Consider the following 16861-nt stretch of genomic DNA (forward strand, 5'->3'; position numbering starts at 1 on the left):
TTGGAGTGGGGCCAGAATTTGTTGGATTACTTCAGATTTTTAGGGGTTTTTCTCCCCTCCTTGATTAACATTTCAGCCTAATCAAAAAAATCTCAAACCTCACATTATTTTCTAAAAAGCAATAAACCAAATCAGATAAATGATTTCAATGTTGAAATAACATGCAACTCAGCTCCCCCATCAGCATAGCGGGACCTTTACCTGAGGACAGGATTTTCCCTTCATGCAAGCTGTTTTTGTAAGTAATGCTGCCATCTAGCAGTCAGTCTTCTTGCAAGGCACCATCCTAATCCACAGAAAACGAATTTTAGATAGCCACATTCTAGGGTTGTCTGAGACCCACCGTATTTGATTGAACTTGCATAAAACCTGACATAAATTTTAGTACCTTTGAAAAGCACCTTTTGCCCAGGTATGGGTCCTGAAACCGCTGTCTGGCAAACACCAGGCTGTTGGAAGCAATTCAGCGGAGAGGGAAATGATGGCAAAACACCCCCTTTGTACAACATCAGTACATATGTAACTGATACAAGCCTCCGCGGGTATTGTCTTAAAAAACGCAGATCAATACCTTTGTTGAAAGTGGGTAAAGAATGGAGTGTGGGTGGTCAGAGGAACAGATCTTTGACCACAGGACTTTTAAACTCAGAGAATATATGTCCGAGGGAAACCTAAGTGACATTTTAATCCATGTCAGTAGCTTCAATGACAAACTAAGCCAAAGTTGCTTCCTAAGAAAGATAAAGTCTCGAGGTCTGCTGTGCAACATCGTGCCTGAAGTGTACCTGCTGTATGGTGCAGTTGAAAAGGTAAGAGGGTAGATTTCGTGTTAAGGGTTCTCACCACAATAAAATAAAATAAAATAAGAAACCAATAAAAATAATACATTTTTGTGTTTCTACATTTATTGAGTATTTTCCCTTTGCCCAAACCCTGCCCTGGCACTGCTACGTCCCCTGGGCAACTCTCTCAGAAGCTACTACTGTTACAAGTCCTACTGACGCAGGGGAACCCGAGCCTTGGAGGCATAACAAGGCAAGTAAGTGTGGGAGCGGGGATAAAACCCCGGATAGTCCGATTTCAGAACCTGAGCCCTTACCTGCCAGGTTACGATCCTTTCTGTCATGCTGAAAGGTATGTGGAAGCAAATAGATGTCGGATTTTCAGCAGGTTAAGACATTTGTTAACAGAATAGAATAAGTTTCTGTTTTCTAGTTGAGTTACTTTGCAAATGGAATGAAAATAGTGTTCTCAATTTGGTCAGAGGCATTTGTCTTGTCTCTGATTTTCTTATAGACTATTTAAAATTCTAAGACTTTTATCCCTTTAGTCATTTTAAACTCCTCCATGGGCCCTCTGTTCAGTGTCTATTGCTAGCTAGATCGGCAGATACTTTGCACAGTTGCACCACCTCTCTTTCAGTGCCATTTCACTTCCTGATACCTTGAGAGAGTTTCCTTGTTGTTGCGACTGCTCTGCCTTGAGCTGTCAGCGAGCGTGCCTGGCCTGTCTGCCTTCACTAAGGAATCTGTGCATCTTACTCTGAGGAGCTGACTTGTGCCGACATTTCTCTGAAGACAATCCGAATTACATGTGACACATACTACTGGACCAGTGCTTCTCAGACTTTAAAGTGCATTCAAATTACCTCGGAATCTTGTTAAAATGCAGGACCTGAGATATGGCATCTTTAACAAGTTCTCAGGGGAAGCTGATTGTACTAGTCCCTGGACCACAATTTGAGTACTAAGGTCCGCAAAACTACTCAGTTTTGGGGTGTCTGGCGAGAACATTTGGTTTGATTCCAAAATCCGGGAAAAAGCCCTCCCTATAATTTTCTCATTTCCCCTAAGTTTTTATATATCGGATCATCAAAATCAGTTTTGATATAAATCAAGTTATATGTTTTTATGTTTGCAAGCAAATGCATCTGTAAAAGCTATTTTAAAATTAAAATGTTTCCATTTGGGCCCTCAGTCTCTTGGTTCAAAATATTTTTCATTTTGCTTTCCAAAATTTGAAATTCCTATCCCTGAAGCCATAGTTGAAACTCCGAGAATCATCTGGTTATCAGAGAGCTGTGCAACCTCCCATCCCATCTTGGGGCAGGCAGGTGTAAGGTTCTTTGGTAAGTAAAAACTAAATCCAAAACTGGGCATTAAAGGGACAAAAATCAAATTTTAAAATTGCTCTAGAATTAGCTCCTTGACCCAGCAGTCCTATTTCAACAAGAGTCAACTGTGGAATTTCCTAGATTTTCCAGGTACATTTTTGTCCCTGTGCTCTTCTTGTGAGTCAGCATCACTCACATTTGCTCTAACAAGGAAACATATAATACAGGAAAATGTAAAACTCCTACACTTGGGTTCCAAGACCAAGTTGAAAAAGAGTAAAATGCAAGAAACAGTCAGAAATTGCCCGTTTTCAAAAGAAACAAAAATTTTGTTGCCTGCCAAGTCCATACCAGTGACCAGAATACTGTTATTCAGCCTTGGAATGCCTCAATAGAACAATAATGCCTAAGGCAAAAAGGGGTGATGGCTTCCTCCACTTTGCACTGGCAAAACCACACTTGGGACCGTGTGGCACTCAGATGTCCGTGCATGTCTGAGTGTGAGTGTGTATCTGTGAGTCAGAGAAGGTATGGGAAGGCAGAAGAAAGGGCAGTCGTGATTTAGGAGAAACAATGAGATTGACAAGTTTGAAGAAGATAAACCAAATGGTAGTTTATCTTTTTGAAGATAAGTGAGGGAAAAAAAGATGGTGAGAGAGCTTCACATTGTGTTATAAGTTAAACGACATAGGAATATTTACCTTTGAAGTGTGTACATGTGGGTTTTAGAGTGGAAGTTCGTCAGATACTGATAATGGATGGATGGACAGGCAGATAGGCATCTACTGAATTCATTCTATGTGCTAGGCACTCTGCAGAGAACTGTACATAAACTAAACAATGTTATTCGCCAGACAATCCTTTAAAATTAGCATTGTCCCCATGTGAGAACTGGTGAATGTGATGCACAGATAAATTGTGTGACCTGTCCAAAGTCATTGACCGGGTGACCTCATAGTTTGTGCTCTTAATCTCTTGTTTATAACCATGTGTGACAATCACAGAGATTCACTGCTCGGATCCCCCTTAAAGAAATAACTTGCTGGCCAGCTGTGAGAAGTGCAGTTAGCTGACAGCCTCCAGCTGTTAACAGCCTCAGACTCTGCTCTGCAGCCCTGCCGGACACCGTTTCTGAGAGGCCCCAGCCCGAGGCTGAGCGTGGCTGTGATAGTAGGTCCTGGACATCTCTGCCCACTGTGGGGCTCCTCTGACACACAGTCTTCCCCAGGACTTCCCCACTGAGTTCTCACACTCCATCAGTCAGCCTGGCAATCTGAGGCTCTCCTTGCCCACCCCTGCCTCCCACCCTTTCATCTATTACAGAAGTTATTCTGGAAAACAAAATAAGAACTTCTTTTACTCCACAGCCCATTCTCAGCATCTGCTTCCTGTGGGACCCAACTGACATACCATGTCTTCAAATATTTGGAGTGCTATCCTATGAAAGAGCACTTACGATCGCTCTCCTATGGTGATAAGGGTTAATGGGGACAAACAGAACTACTAGGGAAGCAGCTTTCACATATATGTAAGCTCTCTATTACCTACACCTGCCCAGACAATAGAATGGGCTGCCTGAAGACTGAGTCCCCTGTTCCTGCACCGAGCCCTTCAGGCCAACCAGAGGACTGTTGTGAGGAGGTTGTCTGACATTACCACAACCCCTGCGTGCCAACTGGAACACCTAGGGTGTTAAACATCCACAATGCTCACCGAGGAACAAAAATCAAATTGTTGAGAAAGCCCCATCAGGAAGACCAAACCTCTGATTTTTCAGCGGTTCCACGGCTCTGGTTTCATACACGCACACTTGCGTGCTCCCAGGGCGGCCCGTGATACTTCAGGACACCCCAGCCATTGTCCACATGCTTTTCTTGTTTCTAAACAAAAAGCTCCGAGCTTTAACGTGAGTTAAGGCTGTGGGTTGATTGTTCCTGTGAGTCATTTGGCCAGATAAACACCACATTGCACACGTGCTTTGTTAAACAAACTGTCATATAGGTTCAGCATCTGATGAAATTCTAATGGCACCCTCCACTGACACCTAGTTCATAAGCTCCATAAATGTATGCCAGGACCAGAAAGATTTAATTCCTCAAAGCCACCACTTCCTTCCCTTCATCAAGACACCAGCACACCAATGAGGGGCATATACTTGCCCCCTTCCTGTACTTCCATGACAGTTAAACTACATAAGTAATCATGTATTTCAGACAGAAACACAAGAGGTGGGAAAGTCCGGTAGAAAAACAGTAACCTAGTCAGCACAGGGATCTGTATACCAGGAGACATTCATGAGATCCGCATCTACAGGGTCCGGCAAACAATGCCCCCTTTTTATTACAAACCTTTTGCTACAAAACCATAAGCATGCAATTCTGTAACACAACAATATCACACTCAAGCACACCAGCTGACATTTTAGGTGGAATGTTCGAATTAAAACTATAAATTATTACATCCATATTATTACCCTACCAACCACACTCAAGCAGGCGTTACTTCTGCCAGACCCTGTATTTACAGGCCGCTTACCAAAGGCTGGACTCTTACAGGTGCTGGGGACACTAGGATGTGCCCAACAGAGCCCCTAATTTCATAAGGCACATATTGAGACTCAGTCGAGAAAGCCTGCCAACCCCTCACTGAGAGAAGCTGGCACAGCTGCCTTCGCTGATAGTGCTCCTAGAGAGAGTGCTGTGGAGCCCCCAAACTGATGTCTCTTCCCTCCCTCCCCACCCCCAAACTCCTGCAGCATCCTTGCCACCTACAGTCTATATTTTCAAGAATCATGTTATTACACTATAGTGTTTTGAAGCAAATTCATAAAATTTGCCAGAGAAGTTAAAAAAAAGCCATCTCAGCAATATTTGGGGGCTTTTAAAATAACTGTTGACGCAGCTGACCTGCTGGAGACAAAGGCAGTGGGAGGGCCCTTGCTGGTGAAATAAATAGGAGTCTCTGCTGACAGCCCACAGTTTAGAGCTGAAGTCTGAACTCCACCTTCAGGCAGAATGAGGTTCATCCCCGGCTGTCTGCTTCTCATGCTTCTGGTCTGCAGCCTCTCTCCGGTCCATGGTGAGAACTTTCACTTATGATGTCATTGTGTTTTGAATAGAAATGGTCTTCAGCCATTTCAATTGGAAAATGGGGGCAAATATGACTCGAGGGAAAAACTGCTCACGGCTCCTGGATCTGTAAAAGTAAGGTGCTCGAGGATTTAACTCTTGGGGCTGGAAGCGTTTATATTGTTCCAATTGCTGGCCATAGAAGGAGGGATACTGGACATCTCATGTCCACGAGATTTATACTTGGTTTGTCTATTCCTGGACTTTTTCAGATTTAGCTCTGCTATAACCAATCTTTCCATGTAGTTCTTCTCCATTCTGCGAGTCAGTGCTACCTCTTCTTACCAAACACTTTATAGAGTTTAAAGACTGTTGACCTCAACGGGCTGGTCTCCTGCCGGGAACATCTGGTGCAATTCTGTATGGTGAGCACTGACATGAGCCGTTATAGATACAACAGGAGTATTTAGGTACAAGCTTTCTGCAAAGAAGCAGACTTCTAAGTCTAAATGGGAAGGTGCTCTTTGTGTAAATAGACACACATCTACTTGAAGTGGTAACTTTTTATACACTGAACAAATCAGATGCAAGTGCAGAATGATACACTTGACTCAGGTTTAGCGGACAAATTTTTGTTCTTAAAATGCAGGAAATATTTTTTCAATTATTATTTTGCTTCACATGTTATTTTCATTCTTCAAGACCCTCATCTCCTTCCTCTGCTATAAAGTTTTCCCATTGCTCCTGGCAAAGCCCTCTGTTCCCATCATGCAGTTGGGACCCGGGGTGAAGTACAACGTGCTGTGGTATTTCAGTGTTTGCTCACTTGTTTTCCCCACTAAACTGTAAACACGTTGAGGGCTGAGTCTCATATTTGCAAATATATGTCAAACATGCTGGTAGGCGCTGGGATTAAAGAGGAAAGAATTCATTAAAATACATGAGGTGGGTTCCTTATGGTACTTGTCTAGTACTAATAACTTGTTGGATAAAAATAGTCTTGAATTTTTATTATTGGTTTTTGTTTGGTAATTATTTGCAATTAAAATGGAGGACCAATGTATTAAACAAAACCAAAAAATATCTTTGACAGTATATCCTTGCTCAATATCTTTGAGGAAAATATCTCTGTTTCCTCAAACAGAGACTGACAAGGGGAACATTGAGTATGATAAGAGGGAGAACTGTTACAGCTTGTTATTGCTTCCGGGGCGCTGTGATGAGTTTCTGTCCTCAATTCTCATGTGTTTGGAGTGAAGTTCAGTTGGTTTTACATTGCGTGAATTATAACTGAGTCGTAAGTCCCCATCATGGTGGTTCTTAAATTTTATTATGTAGATAATTACCCGACTGCCAATGTAATTCTATCACAAATATCAGTAGTTGTTATTGTTTTTAAAAAGCTAATTTTATTTTTAAGATTTGGGTAGAAAATGTTTCAAATTAAGTCAAGGTAAGCAGAAATCCACACAGGAAAGGGACTGGGAACTTCAAGCACCAACTTGAAATTTTTAAATCTTCAAATGCACTGTGTAGTTAAGTAGTTAAATTCTAGTTATGAATTATATGCCAAGGGAATTAAAATAACTGAGTCTGTGTTTACAGGTGTGCTGGAGTCCCCTTATGCAAACTTCAGGTGTCAGTGCACCAGAGTGGCCCGTTGGACGCCCAAGGCGCGCTTGACTGCACGGGTGAGAATCTTTCCCCCTGGGAATGGCTGCCCACGCGCAGAAATCATGTAAGTTGTAAGAAAAAGTATATGTTATTCTTTTCTCCCAGTGAAAATCAGATTATATGTTTCCATAGAATTTAAACATTAAGAAAAAATTTTCATTTACAGCTGACATTCCGTATTATATTAGTTTTGGGTGTACAGCATAGTGGTTAGACATTTATATAATTTACAAAGTAATTTTCCTGACAAGCCTAGTACCCACCTGACACCAAGTAGAGTTATTACAATATTATTGACTATATTTCCTGTGCTATACTTTATGTCCTATGGATATTTCGTAACTGCCACTTTGTATTTTATAATCACTTCCCCTTTTTTACCCAGGCCCCCAACCTCTCCTTCCTTCTGGTATCAATCAGCTTGTTCTCTGTATCTAGGAGCCTGTCCCTGTTTTGTGTGGTCAGAGTTTTGTTGTTGTTGTTGATGTTCATTGGTTTGTTTTTTAGATTCCACACATAAGTGAAATTATATGGTATTTGACTTTCTCTGTCTGACTTTCATCACTTAGCACATTACCTTGTCCGTCCATCCCTGTTGTCACAAACGATAGGCAACGTAGTATTCTTACTCAAGAATCTCCAAGTAATTTACTTTGAGGGTCAGTAACAATTCTCGGACTAATATTGAGAATCATCGATTTCTGTTCAGTGCTTATCACGCAGTGGCCCTGAGCTGAGTGCTTGACATGGATTCACTCATTTTATTTCTTAGCCATATTAGGGCACGTGGATTGTTATCATTCCTTTACGGATGTAGAGCCTGAGGCTTAGGGAGGTTAACTAATAGCTCTAGGCACACCGTTCCAAGGGGACAGAGCCAGGGACTCTACTCACATTTTCCCCATTCCCAAGTGCCTTCTTGAATCCACCAAATTTGAAACTGCCAGAGAAAGCAGGTACTTTGTTTCCCACTAAGTCAAACAGCAAGAAAAGGAGTGTGTCCACAACAGTCCTTGGTCTGAACCTCTGTTTTACGGAAATGACCTTTAGCTTTTGGTTCTATCACCTTTGATCCCATAATTCTGAATAAAGAGTTAGGCTAAGGGGGCAGTACTGGCTGTGAGAAATTTAATAGATATTGTCTTTGATTGAAGTGCTACAACCCCTTGCTTCTGTGACCCTTCCTTTTTTGTATTCCCAAAACAATCTGTGGAAACTTCTACCATAGCATTTTTCACGGGGCATCAAATGAGACTTCATACATCCTGTGTAGAGCCCCTGCCTCAGTGTCTAGCACAGTGGGAAACGTTCCGTACACGTCAGCTGCAATCATTACAGCACTGTGTCAAGACAATCGAGTTTGCCCCCTTTTTCACTCCTGCCAGAAAATAAGTTCTTTATGGACAGAGGTCAGATACTATTCTTTCCTCTTTTCCCAATGCTTTATTCCTTACCTGGTATGTAGTAGAGGCTCAACAAATATCAGATTGATACGTTAAATATTTTAAATGGAGCCCGGAGTTCTTTTTGCATATCACTCCTTAGAACTTTGGTTTTTCCTTCTTGGACCCATCTTTAATGAACCAAGCACCCACACCGCCTTGAAGTATTAGACACAGCATCTTTCCAGGGCATGGCTGACTTTGCTTTTATTAGAAGTTCTTCCTTTGGACTTTTTAAGGCTTTTGAAATGTTTATATACAGCTCACTTTTTTCTTGTCCCATTTTGATGTCAGTGTTTTGGGCCTCAGACTAATTGTATTCAACTTACAAAAAAGAAATACATAATATCAAAAATGTATATAAAATTTTTCATTAAAAAAGCATTATACTTTCACTAAGGTGTTTGCCAATAAAAGTTCTAACTAAACCACAATTATTATCCTCCAACTCACAGCTGTGAAGCCAGGACCTAGCTGGGAGCAGCTCCTGGGACTGAATAGGAAACTGAGACTTCTTTCTTTTTATGACGTTTCCTCCGCCATGAGTCCAGGCTCTCACCTCTCAGTCAGGGAAAGTAATGCAGCATCATTTTCTCGGTGAAGTGACAAAAATTTAATTTCTTATCTTCTCACCAAATTCTGGTTACCGAATGATAACCAGATATAGAAACAAAAGATGCAGATTATTATGAGAGACTCACAGCAGTCAGGGGTCCAAATATTGTGTGTCCAGATGATTGGAAATCTGTTTTTCCATCATGAACTCAGAAACCAAACTGGAAGCCTCTGCCCAAGAACCATCTTGTTGAATGGCCTCTGACTGCTTATGATTCACTTAACAAGGGTAGAGTTTCAAAGCTAGATAGATGGATCCTTCCTATTTATCATTTTATAGCTAAGGGACACCAATAAATTCTGTTCTGTGTGAGTTCACACCACTGAAGAGTAGATTTCCCCAGTTTGCTATCGCCCGGGAGACTTCACTTCTTCCACAGCGGGTGAAACACGCAACACCACATCTGGCTCTTGGAAACCATTCAGATAATGACCATATAAAACTGTGGCTAAAAGGGTGGGTTCTAGAGTCAGACAACCTTCATTTGTGTTTATGTATTTATTCTGCAATCTTGGAAAACTTATGTAATAAACTCACTAAGCTTCAAGTTCCTCTAGCGTCAGATTTTTGGTAGAATCATTGAGAGACTTCACCTTACCTGCTCAACGTAATGCCTGGCACGTTGTGAGTGCTTGCTCAATGGCAGCTGTTAATTATTGCTGCTGCTTTTGTTACCGCTCAATTTCTTAGAGCAGTGAAATCCTCACTAATTAGTGGTTCAACCAGAAAATGCGGATGTCACTCAGAGCAACCAGCTCTGAAACCTCTCCCACACTAAATTTCATTGAATTTTTTTCACATAAAAGGTCCTCGAGAGAGAGTATTTTATAGTCTATTTTGTTCTCCCAAGCTCAGTGGTCAAAAACATTGAAAAGATATTGTGATATGGCTTTAGAAATGAGCCAACCTTTGAGTTAGCTATTTGGTCTGTCTCCAACTCACATAAAAGTTGTCAACAAAACATTAACCTTTGACTTGTAAGATTCTGTCAGGTTTGTAGGCAGTTCCACGCGTCCGTATGTGCAAATGGTGTTTTTCTTATTCTTCAGACCTCGTGCTACAAATCACCTACTTCAGATCCCAAACTGCCTACCTCCAATTTGCTTCATCTGGGAATAATTATTTTTATATTCAAGTGCAGGATTGCTAAAATGGAACACTGCTTTATTTTTTTATTTTTGTTTATTTTCTCCCAGAGTCTGGTTGAAGACTAAGTCAATTCTATGCTTGGATCCTAAATCCCAGGAGACACATGATTTCTTGGAACATTTACAGAAGTAAGTCTGGCTTATAAAGGGTTTTCATTTTCTAATTTGTACTGAAGGGTTTCCCTTTCCTGGGCAGTCAAAATGGTGCCATTTTAAATTTATGAGAGGTTTCTAAGACAGATGTTGCCCCCCTTATTATTACTTATCTGATAGAGTTGGGGCGACTCATTCTAGCAGATCGGTACATTAAACTGGAAGCCAGTACGCACAATATTCCTTGCTTGATATTTCAAGGGAAAGCCACAGTTTCTGGTCTTTCTCTAAACATGACTCTTTTGTTTGTGTTTCTGTTTTATAGAAGACGTGGACCTTCGGGTAAGACAACTCCAGCTAAGAGGACACAGAAGGCCTGATGCCAAAATCCCCACTAAGGAGACCTGCATTCTTCCTCATTCCTGCTCTGGGCTCAGATTTATGTTCCACGGAATCCCTCTCCCCCCACCCCCACAAAAAAAGAGAGCTTCCCCATACAAACAAGCAGGAAAAGATGTGTAAAAAGCACCCTTCAGAGGCTGATAGGGCCAACTTGAACAACTGTTTTCAAATAAAGTACCTTATATACCTGGAGTTTGCATTTTTATTCCTCAGGGAGGAAAGTTTCATGTAAGTTTCTTTGGACAGTATACCTATTGTTGAATGCTAAATTTCTCTAGAAAATAAACAAATGAGAATTTAAACCTAAAATCTGAACATCTGGCTTGAGTTAAGGAGGAAATTATAGAGTTCATTTCAATCATTTTATACCCTAAGAAAAGCAGGCTTCTGTAGAGGCTGGAAAAACAAAGCAAGCAAACAAAAGCCCGCCTGGAAAACCCAGGAAACCTCAGCCTGACAGGAGGCGGAGGGGTCCACATGGTAGACATCTCCCATTCAAAGGTTCACTATTGAGAGGAAAGGGGGCCTTTTTCTACTTTTAAAGATTTCTCTTATAAGAATTATTGTCACAGATAAAAATTAATAACATTCAAAGATACCCAGACTTAAATTCATAGACTATTCAGAAATGTATTTAAAGGGTGATATTTAGATGTCCTACTCTTCAGTATGTTTGCTTTGACAAACTCTTTTACTCACATCGTTTGCACAGACTTCTTGTTGTTCTCTGGTATCCAACTCTGTAATGCTTCTTATCGGCTTAATGTCATTCGATAAACTTGAGCAAACATTTTATTTAATTCTAAGCAATCTATTCTTAATGGAGCATTTCCTCAAATTGAGACATTCTTTGCATCAACATAATGAAAAGTAGAACTTCAACATGTTTATCCTTCTTTGCATGCCTCTTACCTTTTGCCAATGATCTAAATTACATGGCAAAGGATGAGAGCAGGTATTCCTGATATTAACGCAGTGGGAAAATGTTTGACTACAAGAGCCTCTTTTCCTTGATAAATTCAATGTGATTTCCTCCAGAAATTTCCAATCTCCTACTAAAATCCATTTTCACTGTCTCATGATATTGATTCTAAAAATCTTCAGTTTCATTTGAAAAAGCTTCTGATTGGGTTTGACAAACAGAAGTGGCTGATTCTTAAACTCCCATCTCCTTCTGCCCGTGGCTCCAGCCCAGCTCTCCCACCAATGCACTGAGTTCTACTGGGTTTGCTCCCCTTTCCCCCTGCTTTTTGGGTGGGGGGGTTCTCTCACAGTATACCCAGGTTCCAAGTTATATCTGGCTCTCTCTTTCATTTTTCTTTTTTATCTAAATAATTTTCTGAGGAGGAAGTAAAAAGCACCTATAACCACAGGGTGCAGCAAAAGTAGGTTTGCAATTGTTCATATGGAAATATTACAATAATTAATACATAATAATGCAAGAATAAACTGTTTTGCATGCTGACAACTGTAAACATACTTTTGCCCCACCCTGTACTACATTTTCCATTGTTTACATCTCAACATTTCTTTATTACAAACACAAACACACACATAAATGGATCATAAAATGTCACCAAAATCCTGCATTCTAGCATTTTTCAGATTTCCGTATTTAGGGATCAGGAAACGTTTCATTCTTTAGTTTGGTTTTGGTCTTCTTTGTGAAATGTAGCTGGACAATGATGCAGATCCTGGCCCTGGGGGGAACCGTGTGTTGTGGCTGCAATGGACAAATCCACACAGACAAATTCACGCGGACTAGACTAGCGCCTTGGAGCGCCTCTGCAACTCTCTCAAGAGGAGAGCGCCTGAACCCTTGCCTTGACAGGCTTTTATTGCTTTTCTGGGCACATTACATTGAGGATGATCCTCATTTACTATGCATGGGTTAGTAAAACAAAGGAGAGGATGTTGCTAATTACATAAGAGAGGAAGGATATTTACAAATGAAAGGGGAAAGTGGTTACACTGGTTACACTCCTCCTTGGAAGGTTTAGCATAGATTTTAGGAAGTTACTTTAAAGATATGTAGTAAAGGTTCGCTGCCTCAATTCAGGATGAGGGAGTTTTAGCAAAAAGCAAATCTCAAAGTGGCCTAGGTACAATGAGGGCCTGATTCCCCATGGGAGAACCTATCTGTAGGTGTGGATCCCCACTGGCCTTTCTGAGTGGGAGCTGGGCCCACGCCACACAGAACGGTCTCCTATAGAGAAATACTTGGGAGTCTCAAATTAGAAACGTTCAGTGACTTGCTCAAGGCCTTCCAGCTACTCAACGGCAAGCCAAAATTTGAACACAGCCTGACACCAGAATCGGTGTTTCTGCCACGCTGTGCTGACTCTGCATGAGATAGCTGTCATCAGCTGCTGTTTACAGAAGCAGAAATGAAGGCAAACAGACCTTCACTTGCCCCAAATCACATAACTAATAAGAGAAAAAACCAAAATTCAAACCCAGGGCCATCTGACTCTTAAGCAAATGCTCTTAATCACAACACCATACTGCCTACACTTTTCTTATCCCTAAATGTATTTCTTACCTCAGCCCCATGGCCCAGCCTCCTTTACAGGGTCAATCAGAGCCAGGGGGAGGGTGGGAACTCCAGAATACTCAGGCTTCCCCTGGGTGGGGGCACGCATCAAGTGCAGTCCAGTCCCCAGGGGACTGGACAGCTGAGAGGGCATCATGAAGGCAGTGGGCCAATGTGGAGTGAGAAGCAAAAATGGCCAGTGAGGACTTCTCTACTTGCTCTTCTTACTGCACAAGCACCCATTCCTCAAGTCACAGTAGATTTGGGGGCACTCAGCCTGATTTAGAACAGGGATCTTAACCCATGGCTAGATGCAGGAGAACTTACTGAGCCAGGTAATGGAGTGTCTAAGGAAAAGTGAGAGAAGGTAATCTGAGTGGGTCAGATCTAGAAAGGGAGATAATAAAACAGGAAGGCAGGTTTTAGGAAATTTAGGGCTACATACATTCACACATATACAAATGAGTTAAAATCCAAAGTGAAACAGAGTTGAAGGAAAAAACAAAACAGGATATTTAACTTTGGAAAATGGAATAACAGAGCTTTGAGGCCAGGCTCCATAGGGACCTCCTAGTAGCAGAATGCAAAGAACCTCCAACGGAGTGAGCTAAACCTCAAATTGCCTTACTTACACCCACCTGACCATCAGAGGCCCAAGGAGAAAATATTTGGTTTCTCCATGGAAAGCAGAACTCCCCATTCCACCCACAGCAGGGGTCAGCCCACCTCACTGGGACATGGCCAGCCCAACTGGGTGGGGTCTGTCCTGGTGGTCGTCTTTCCTGTCACCTTCCTTTCTACAATTCTTCCCTCTTGATGAGAGGTGTCATGTAAGGATTGGTATATATCCCAGGATTCCTTGCTCTGAGGTAGTTTGGTGATACTTTTGAACAGAATATTCTAGTCTACTGAAAACTTGGTATAACTGGGAAAGAAAGGGCATCCAAGAGTCAGAAGGGTAATAATTGAAAGAGAAATTACAGCATTTCGTGACCCTCAAGGACAGAAGGTCATTCTCCATGTGCAGTTTCTCTGAAGAGCAGCATCTGGAAACTTGTTAAAATACATATTCTCCAGCCTCTCCCCAGACCTTCTGATTCACAAATTCAGGGGTTGGGCCCAGCAATCTGTGTTTAATGAACTGTGGGATAATAAAATATATTTGGTTTTTGTCCCTGTTTCCAGGCATAGAGCTCCAAAAACCCTTGGAGTTTCCTAATAGGGGTGTTTTTTGTTATTCACAATGAGCCCCTTTCAACCATATCTGAGTTTATGCTACTGAGGGGACTATTGGCTACTCCTAGACAGCTTCAGGATGGGGGCTGGCTTCCAGAGGAACCAGCCATGTGATTAGAAGTTTGGCATTCTCAGCCCCACCCCTGAACCTCCACGGAGGGGAGAGGGGCTGCATTTCCATTGCCAATGGCAAATGATTTTTAATCAAACACACCTACACAATGGAACCTCCTTTAAAAAATTCCTAAACAATAGGGTTTGGAGAGCTTCTGGGTTGGTGAACATATTGAGGTGCTGGGAGGGTGCAACGGGAGAAGGCATGGAAGTGATGTGCTCCCCTCCCCCATACCTTGCCCCATGTATCTTGTACATTTGGCTGTTCTGAATTGTATCCTTTATAATAACAAACCAGTAATAATAAGTAAAGAACTTTCCTGAACTCTGTGAATTATTTTAGTGAATTATTAACCCTGGGGAGGGCGTGGCCATAGAAATCTCCAAATTATGGTCAGTTGGGCAAAAATGTGGATTGTCTGAGCACCCCATTTGCAGCTGATGTCTGAAGTGGGGCCAGTCTTGTGGGACTGAACCCTGAACTAGTATCAGAGTTAAATGTTGGGACACTCAGCTGGTGTCAGGAACTGCAGAATTAGTTGGTATCAGTAAACACTTGAGAAAAAAAAAAAAAACCTCTCACAACCTCCCCAGGCAATTATGGTACTGCTAATGTTTGGGAAGCATTGTTCTGGGGCACTAGCTCCAACCCACACAGTACGTTACAGTTGTCCAGGGAACTTTCTTTTTTAAAATATCGGGTTAATTAAGCTATAATTTATATACTTAGAGCTTACCGTCTTTAAGTGTTCAGTTCAATGAATTAGCTTGCACAGTCCCTATCTCAGTCAGCTTGGGCTTCTATAATAAAGTACTGCAGACTGGGTGACTAATAAATAACAGATATTTATTACTCACAGTCTGGAGGCCAGAAGTTGAAGATCGAGGTGCCAACATGACTGGGTTTGGGTGAGAGCCTTTTTCTGGGTTGTAGCCTGCTGACTTCTCGCTGGGTCCTCTCATGCAAGAGAGCAGAGAAGGGAAGTAAGCTCTCTGGTGACTCTTATAAAAGCACTAATACTGTTTGCTCCACTTTTAGGACTTGATCTAATGCTAATTACCTCTCAAAGGCACTACCTCCTAACACCATCACACATTGGAGGGTAGAGTTTCAACATATGAATGTGGGGGAGAGACAAATATTCAATCCATTACAGCCCCAGCCTTAGTTTTGTTCTTAAAACTTTGCCTTTTCCAGAATGCCATATAAGTGGAATCATACAATGTGCAGCTTTTTGTCTGGCTACTTTGCATTATGGTTTTGAGATTCATCATGTTGTTGAACGTATCAGTGACTTATTCTTTGTTGTTGTTGGCTGCTAGTCCGTTTCATGGATATACCGTAATTTGTTTATTCATTCACCAGCTGATGGGCATTTGAGCTGTTTCCAGTTTTTGGAGGCTATGAAGAAGACTGTGGTTAATATTCACATACAACTCTTTGTGAGAACATATGATTTTTGTTTCTCTTAAGTAGATATCTACAAGTAAGATTGCTGAGTCATATGGTGGATGTATATTTAACTTTATAAGACACAGCTGAATTGCTTTCCAAAGTAGCTATATTATTTTGTATTCCCACCAGCAATATATGAGAATTCCAGTGACTTCATGTCTTTCTTTACCAGCACTTGGTATTGTCAATATTTTAAATTTTAGGCATTTTAGTAGGTGTTTAATCTTTTGTCTTAATTTATATTAATTAAAATGGCTAATGATGTTGAGCAGTTTTTAATCTGCTTATTTGAGATCCATGCATCTACATCAAAGATACACCTTACGTGAAAGACTTTCTATATTGAGTTACATTGGCAAAGTTATCAAAAAGAAACTTACTTTAAATGCGTGGGTAGACTTCTGGACTCCCATTCTGTTTAATTGACCTATATATCTATCCTCACGTCCATACCACATAGCTTGATTAGTATAGCTTAATGGTAGGTATTAAAATTTAGTAGCAAGAGTTTTCTAACTTCATTCTTTTTCAAAATTGTTTTGTACCTAAGCCCTTTGCTTTTTCATATCAATTTTTGAATCCCCTTATCAATTTCTTCTTCCCCCAAAATGATTTTATTGGGATTGTGTTGAATCTACAGATCAATTTAGGAAGAATTGGTATCTTAATAATACTAGTCTTCCTTCCAGTCATGGATACAATATATCTCTCCATTTAGATATTTCTCTAATTTTTCTCAGCAATGCTTTGTAGTTGTTCCCACCCATAGCTCGCAGTTTCCCTAAGCCAAACCATGAGCATCTGTAAGAACAACACAAGCATGTGTGACCTTTATCATCCACATCATTTGGGAAGTGGTAAGGTGTGACTTCTAGCCTAACTCTAATTGGAAAATATCGCTTCCTCCTTCTAAGAAAAGTAGTGAATCATTTAAAGCAATTAGATGGGACGTCCTCAAATGCTCCT

At 41.2% G+C, this 16861-nt stretch overlaps 1 protein-coding gene across 1 annotated transcript; it reads left to right on the forward strand.

The window, feature by feature from the left end:
• The first annotated feature begins 5049 nt into the window (after nucleotides 1–5049).
• Nucleotides 5050–10765, forward strand: CXCL13 (C-X-C motif chemokine ligand 13). Its single transcript, XM_024577810.4, has 4 exons — nucleotides 5050–5191; nucleotides 6787–6919; nucleotides 10110–10190; nucleotides 10480–10765. The coding sequence occupies exons 1-4, from the start codon at nucleotides 5128–5130 to the stop codon at nucleotides 10532–10534; spliced, it is 333 nt and encodes a 110-aa protein (XP_024433578.1). The 5' UTR covers nucleotides 5050–5127; the 3' UTR covers nucleotides 10535–10765.
• Nucleotides 10766–16861: the final 6096 nt, after the last annotated feature.

This window comes from Desmodus rotundus, chromosome 4, assembly GCF_022682495.2.
Source record: "Desmodus rotundus isolate HL8 chromosome 4, HLdesRot8A.1, whole genome shotgun sequence".
Taxonomy (NCBI): Eukaryota; Metazoa; Chordata; class Mammalia; order Chiroptera; family Phyllostomidae; genus Desmodus; species Desmodus rotundus.